Below are 8270 nucleotides of genomic sequence, written 5' to 3' on the forward strand. Positions count from 1 at the left end.
GATCATCAGATTGCAATGTTCGTGCCTTTTGCTTTTAGCACGTCCAATGGAAAAGGCACTTAATTGAGAGAGATCCGGAGTTGCTGTTTCCTTGTGTTTTCCATGACATTACACCCAAGAGCAAAAAAACAAATATATATATATATATGAACAAAGCTAAACGAGCTGGTGGATAGCAAGATGAAATGAACGGTCCTGTTCTCTCTTAGAAAAGAAAATGCCAAGTAATCACTAGTCGACCAACCATGTTAAAATAATTAAACTAATAGATCCCATACCAAACTATAAAAAAAAATGCATAAAAAAAACAAGGCACACATGAAATAATATTCTAGTGAGATTTTGGTAAGCTGTAATGAATATTTAGATAGCTGTAAGTTTAGATAGAGCTTTCATGTTCTCATCAAGGTCTTCGTGTGGGTTTCTATTGCAAGTCTCCCTCAGGATTTGCGTTTGGCTTAGCGTGAAGAGCTGGACTCCAATCCATCATTACTCCACGTCAACCAACACCCTCTCTCTTTTAAACCATCCCCCCTACCCTTCCCTCCATCAAACCAAAATAAACCTGACTAAAGCCTAAAAGTCTCCCTTTCTTTCAAAAAAATGGAGGGTCTTATTCCTTTCGTGTATAGGGCTATAATACAATACAAGAACGGAAAAGAAGCTGGACCTCTGGGGTCATGGTTCAGCGAGTCACCTTCAGCTTCGTATATGCGACTCCCTGGCGATTCCGGTAGGTTTCAGACGTCCGATATACGAATCTTTGGATCCGACTATGGCTTCTCTACCTCTTCAACATCCTCATCTAATATGAATTCTTCTACCACTCAAATTATTGTTTCTACTGGAGCTCAATCTCCTCTTAACTGTCGCTTGACTTCTCGCCGTGTCGCTGCAAAATACCATGATCAACACCATTAGAAGTATATGTTACAGCACGTCCGTGTGACATGCCGGAAGAAAGCCCAAGGCATGGAGCTATAGCTTGTCAGAAGTGTTGGTTGTGCAGGTAATTGTATGTAGAGACTTTGTGTATCGTAATTCTATTTGATGCATGGTTTGGATGATGATAATAATAAGCGTGTGGAAAACCGAAGGGGCCACACAGCTTTGTGTGATTAGTGAAAAAAAGATGTGGGCATGTGAAAAACCAAAGGGGCACGCATGCTTTGTATTAATCCATTAATTACCGATTATGTAATTACTGAATTGTAATGTTTGGAAAGGGTTTATGTTTCTGAATCGTAATGTTTCAGAGACGGCAACCACTTTATGTTCGACATAAGTTCAATCTACCTTCGTGTTGAAAAGAAAAAAATAGCCTCTGTAGATGTGTATTGTTAATATCCTATTATTCTTATCTTCCCATAAAAATAAAAAATAAAAAATAATTCACCGGCCCGGCTGGCTGGTTCTTCATCATCCATCACGATTGAAAACCACGGCTGCCACCAAATCCGAATATTTTCCTCTTAATTGATACCTAATAGACCACTACAGACAGAGAACCGATGAACAAAAAGGAAGGATCCTGGACACTAATAACCCTCCCCATTACGTTATAATTATAATTGAGAAAATTGGAGGCATCCCTTTTGCAGTTTTAACCAGTTTCACTGAGTACTATTAACTCACAGATGCTAAACCAAAGGTGCTGTGGGCATGGACAGATTAAGTAGTAGTTTACTATTTAAGGATATGAAAGACATAATCTTAAGATTATCAGAAGAAGAAGTTAATTTTGATTATTTTGTATAATCAATTAATGGCATTTATGTGTGTGCGTGTATTATCCAATTCATTAGAAGAATATTCTTAAGATTATTTGAGAAAAAAGTTAATTGTGATTGATATTGTCCATAAACATCCTTATCATCAAATAAATAATAATGATTTTCATTAAATTAATAGTAGCTTATTATTTAAGGATATGAAATATCCATTCTTAAGGTTATCTCAAAAAGTTTGATTAATATATAATCCAAGAACATCCCTATAAATCGAATGAAAATAAAAAGTGGGAATCGTATTTTATATATATATAATCAAGGACATATTTTTATATTTCTTGTCCAGCTCATTAGAAGGTCTAATAATTTTTTTAAGAATGGTAGTTACTATTTCAACACTATAAATTATTTTTAAAAAAGTAGCTTTCCAAGATTAAATTATGTTTCTGGAAGTTTTCTAAGATTTTATCCGGAATTGTTAAAATGTGTAAAAGTTGCTGCAAAATGGGTTTGCCGGCAGTGGAACTGTGCAAAATCGGGTGGAGCAATTGGGAGAGGTGGTGCAGAAAACCGCGGGTCTTCTGTAAGGATATTACAAAAAAAAAAAAAAAAAAAATGTTAAAAAGCCTCGGTATTTTATTTTCACTGCAAACGCTCATAATTTATTATGAATTCACATAATAAATTTTTTTAACCGTTCAAATTAAACATTTAACGTTGATACGAAGGGTTACTCAATCTTTCCATAAGAACTCAAATGTCATTGTCACATTCATAAAAAGTATTATGGTTATTTCATTTTTTTTAATAGTATAATTATTAAATTGCTTTAAAAAGTTATTTTAGGGGGTATTTTTTATTTTTAACTATATTTTAAAATTTGTATTGACTAAATTACCCCTAAAATCAAATTCCTGAAATATTGCATCCAGGGGTGTTTTTTAAGGGTGATCCAGTCTTTTTTTTATTTTTAGTTTTTTTAAAAAAGAAACAAGCTATTGATCAGATTCACATGGTAAATTTACCATTATGCTCTGCTATACAAAAATATTATATTTGATAAGAGAGTAATTCAGTCTTTTAGACATAAAAAATTAGACAAGTGCTATTGTCAAATTCATAAAAGGCGTCATAATCACCTCATGTTTTTACTTAGACAATAAAATTACTTAAGTTATCGTTAACAGTTATATTTTTATTTAATGACTCTAAGATATATTTTTGGTTTTTAAATTTATTTAAAAAATTAGATTGATTAAATTGCCCCTAAACCCAAATTTCCTCAGTAGTTTAAGTTAAAAATAATTTTAATCAAACAAACTTAATTTAAATTAATTTACAAAAACCAAACATAATTTAAATGAATTTGCTAGGATGACTGGTTGGATCTGACAGCAGTCTATGCGTACTCTCTCCCTTTTTTCGATCCACTGGTTAGATATAAACTATTGTTCACTGATGAAACCCAAGACTATCTCCTGAGGAAGAGTTGTTATGTACTCCATCTAACTAATGATAAATATTAAATGGACACGTGCCAGTTATTTATTTATAGATTTTAACAAAATAAATTTTTAACAGAAAATACCAAACAAGTACACAGGACTTGGTCAGCAAATTTGAAAGAGTTCAGTGACCGAGAAACCGATCGATGCTTGAAGTCCAATAGAAATTGTACTTTGGATCATACTAGCTTGGGATTATCTTGCCTGGACCATTACCAAAGTCTGACGAACCAGTGATGTTGTAACTTCATTTTTAGAGCTTTCAACTAGAGGACTCCGAGTGGATTTCTAGATAAGTGGCAAGCGCTTTACTGTGGACTAACTCGGTTTTTTTCGTAACTTAAAAACAATATGTTAAAGCGCTATCTACATAAGTATATAATTTTAAGCAAATACTATATATATATATATATATATTTCACTTAAAGAGTACTTTAGTATTGGCACTGTGCTAAGAGGTACAAAAATTTAAAATGCCTTTATCCAAACAGCTAAAAAAAAATTAACTTTTAAGGATATTTCGACATTACACTATAAAAAAATGTTAAAAAACTTTTCTACCTCCATTCAATCTTGCAAATGTATCTCATAAAAAAACACATATTACCCTTTGGATCATGCTATAAGATTTAAATTTGTGGAGGGAAAAATAATAATTTCATTATGTAAGTTTATAGATGAACTATGAGAATCTATAATGAAACATTAATCAAGTTTATTTTTTTTATATTAAGAAAATGTTTGGAAGAACTTATCGATAATGATGATTATGATATTGACAACAATAAAAAAAGTACATCAAGCATAAAAAAAACACATAATTTTGTTGAATAGGATTATCGTACCAAAACTCTAATTCAAGATTTTATTGTTGAATATTTTCTCTTCAAGCAGTTTTTTTAAAATAAATTAAACAACTCTATTTATACTATTTCTAAGCCTAAACTAAATAAAAAGAATTTCTTAAACTGAAAAAAAGGGGAAAATTAGGAAAAATAAAATTCCTAAACTAAATAATAAGAATAAAAACACAATAAACCAAAATATTTTTCTAAACTAAATAGAAATAAAAACAACCATGGAAACAAATATCTTCAATAAAATCCTTCTACAAGAGTCTTTTTGGGTTTGAATAAACTTATTCCTGACTTCAAACCTCTTATCCGTATTTGCTTTAGGTATATAATAATTTGAGATATCAACTTCAATCCCTTCATGTTAATATTTGTATAAGAAATAATAATTGATGAATTATTTCTCTTCCATTGACTTTTAGAGTTATGAATTAAAACCTTAAACTTGCTTCATCGACATATATTGTATCTATATAGTTCTAGAACAAACCTATATTTGTGATAATAAAAAAAAAAAATTAGCTTGTATTCAACCTTTAATTTACAAAGTAAGGGTACTATTAATGATATTATCATAACTATTATTTTCATTGTGTATGTTATTATTATCAACATATATAATCATAATTATCAAAATAAACATAATAAATTAGTAGAGAATATCAATTAACATCTATCTCATCATAAGCTTCTATCCTGTCATAAATGAGATCATCAAAATTAATCTATTATGGATGACATCATCAATACTATTATTTTCATTATTTATGTTATCATTATCAACATATATCATCATCATCATCATCAAAATAAATGTAATAAATTGGTGAAGAAATCAATTCACATTTATCTCATCATAAATATAATCACCAAAATTTTTATGATATTCATCTCGAACAAGAAAATATCTCCTTTGTTCTTGCCTCTATAGTGGTTCTCAAAACTGTTCATGGATGATCACTCTTCTCTCAATCCTTAAATTTTATCTTTTTAATATTTGCCGATTAACAAGATAATTCTTCAACGTACCTCTACAATTTTATCATCGATAACTAATAGGTCAATTTCACAATTTATTTTTGAATGTTTTCTATCACTAGTTTTTGAATGTCTCTTTCCTGAGAGGGAATTGTCTTATCCCCTTCTACATGAGCACATCCTATTTTGCGACCATCTCTTTCAACCATGATTACTCAACAACACACAGTAACTAACCATTAGGAATAGTTGGGCTCTTATACCAATTAATGTAGATAGAAATAACAAGAGAAAGATATCAAACACAAAACATCTCAGAATTTTGTTGAATAGCGTCACCACACAAAACTTTAATTCAAAATTTTATTAGTGAATATTTTCTTTTCAAGTACTTTTTTAAAAAGCAAATTAAACAATCCTATTTATACTAGTATTGTGTCTAAACTGAATAAGAACAATAAATACGGAAATAAGGGATCTCTAACCGACGGAAATAAGGGATTTTACCGACGAAGAAATTAGTAAAAAATAAAAAGCAAAAAAAAAAAATAATTTTCTAATCCGTCGGGAAATAAAGGTTCATCATGTCAAACAATTACGACAGAATTTTTCCGTCGGTATTTTACAGAGAGCTCCAGAACTGTTCATCTTCCAATTACACTGTTAAACTTTACGGACAAAATCACCGACGGATTGAAAATGCGTCGGCGCGGTTTTCTGAAAAAATTCAATTGATTTAAAATTTTCATTTTATATAGCGGAATTGAAAAATATCGGTAATTTTGTGGTTTCTAAAAATTTAGGAAATTGAAAATTTAAATTAAATATTAGAGAATTGACGGAATAATTAAAAATATTTTAGTCGGTAATCCGTCGGTTCAATCTGAATCCGCTTATTTCAACAGAGGATCTTCTTCAGACTCAAGTCATTCATCTTCCTATGCTCGGGAATCCCAGTTTTTTTTTAATTAATATGCTTCACGAATAGCTTCACTTGCAATTTTTTCATGGGAAAAAAGTTTTTTTTTTTTTTCATATAAAAGTTGTAGAACACAATCTCCAAGCATTTTGAGTATATATTATTCATTTTATTGAATTTTTTTTATTATAGCGGAAACTCCATCGGTAATAAAAAAAATTTAGACGCGTCTGTTCCGCCAGTAAATTCGGTAATATTATTAGACGGAAAAAAAATTCGAGAGATTACATTCTCCGTGATTTATCGGTTTAATACCGATGGAATATGTGTCTTACGCCGACGGAAAAATTTAAATATAAGGTAAAAACATAAATTAATTTTTAGTAAGGACTTACAATTAGGGTCTAAAAATTTAAAGCACGTGCGCTTGTTTGTAAATTTAGGAATTTAATTAGTTCGGATGTCAGGCTCAAGTTTATTTCCAGTATATTTTTTATTTAAAAATACTTTAAAATAATAATTTTTTATATATTTTAACATCAATAAATAATCTAAAAAATATAAAAAATTATTTTTAAATAAAAAAAAAAATTTAAATTTTTATAAAATACTATTTGAAGTCCAATTCCAAATAATATGTTAAAAGATACCAACATCATTAATGTTTTACACGCTTTCACTTAGATTGAGGAACTAAAATGATTATTTAAATTTAGAATTTAAAATTAATTTCAATAATTTTTCGTGACCCTCTTAGTCATCCAACGACAAACTCAAAATCAAAAGAGCATTTCTATAAGTTGTAGCAAAAGCGTGGATGCGCGATGAATCATCTAGGTAGATTAATTTTTAAGTTCCAAAAAAGATTTGCACACAAGAGTGGGGATTTGGTTGATATGCGAGAGATATCCTCCTATCGAGTTCATAATCTTTTTCGATGGAATATCAATATCTGGTGAAACCTGAAAGAAGACAAAATAAAAACTTGGTTACTCAAATTTTAGTAAGACCCCATCTGCGGGAATTAAAAAGAGATAGGAAAGTAATGTATTGAACATTTAATTTAAGATTTTGAAGACTTTTTGCTTACTTTTAGATAGTGGATCCTTCCTTTTTGGGGAGCCAAAAGCCTGGCTGAATTCTGAGCTCTCCTTTAGTTCAGAAGCTATCACTCTCAACGTACAAGCATTTTCTGCAATTTGAAATATTCCTTGGTTTCTATGTGAACGGCATTCGTATTCTTCTAGATTTTTGAAAATCGTTTTACTAATAGGAAGATAAGAAGATTATCAGATTCAGATTGAAATCGCATGAGAGGAGCCTACGGTTAGTATTTTCCTTACCAAGAAATGTGGAAAGCTGATATTATTAGCAGAAAGCAGGAGTTATTATTACATGGTCACTTCTGTTCATCCGACCTTGAAGTCCTTCCAGGCGCAATGATCAGGACACATATGGCTGCTGTCTTCCTCGGCACCTAATTTATGTTAGATCACTGTCCTTTCCAACAGGATAGGAAGCTTTTTCGTACTGTTGACGCATCAACTGCCATTGAGAGAGGAACCAGTATGATGTGAAACCAATGAAATTTGTTCACTTTGGAATTGTTAATTAGGGAACAGCACCCTGGGATGATAAACAAGATTAGATTAATTAATTTGGATCTCGAAACCATTAGCCGACATGGAAAACAACTCATGCAAAGTACGTAATAACACTTGAATATCAAACACAATTTATTCCACAGATGTTGAAACAAGATTACTGATTGAGAACCGTTCAAGATTAATTGCACTCATGATTTCGACACAAGCCAATAAATGCTCACTGTTAATTTCCATGAGTTATATATATATATATATATGAGCTGTGAGGTGGGAATATGCATGTGCCTCCTTCTTTAACAAGGGACTGATCCTCAAGCACGACAATCACCATTTTCGTTTCTAAAACATTGAACTAATTACGTATCTTCCTAAGAAAATGCTACCCATTTTCAGAAAACCTAAACTAGCATTGTACAACGCAAGAACTTGGACAGATGTCCCTTGTTTTGCGCATTTCGAATAAAGTCACTCTCGGGTCGTAATTGATTGAAAGACAAAATTGTCCATCCCTCGTATCCAATCAGGAAAGAGGACTAGCTTGACCAGTTGTGTCTTTACACTATCATAAGTCCTATTCAGTATATAAGAATATCGAAACATGTAGTAGGAGTGTGTACCATAGTTTATTATCAGGCTTTGCCTCCCTATTGTGCTTTCTGCATCTATAGACCTTATCG

General features: G+C 31.0%; 1 protein-coding gene across 1 annotated transcript; it reads left to right on the forward strand.

Moving 5' to 3' along the window:
* Nucleotides 1-603: 603 nt before the first annotated feature.
* LOC118048294 (uncharacterized) lies at nucleotides 604-921 on the forward strand. The gene has a single exon (XM_035057898.1). It carries the CDS (start codon nucleotides 604-606, stop codon nucleotides 919-921), a length of 318 nt encoding a protein of 105 aa, XP_034913789.1.
* The last annotated feature ends 7349 nt before the right edge of the window (nucleotides 922-8270 follow it).

Source organism: Populus alba, chromosome 6 (genome assembly GCF_005239225.2).
Source record: "Populus alba chromosome 6, ASM523922v2, whole genome shotgun sequence".
NCBI lineage: Eukaryota > Viridiplantae > Streptophyta > Magnoliopsida > Malpighiales > Salicaceae > Populus > Populus alba.

What these genes read in the sequence shown, in the direction of transcription:
- LOC118048294 (XM_035057898.1), top strand. Translation starts at nt 604, where the DNA reads ATGGAGGGTCTTATTCCTTTCGTGTATAGGGCTATAATACAATACAAG.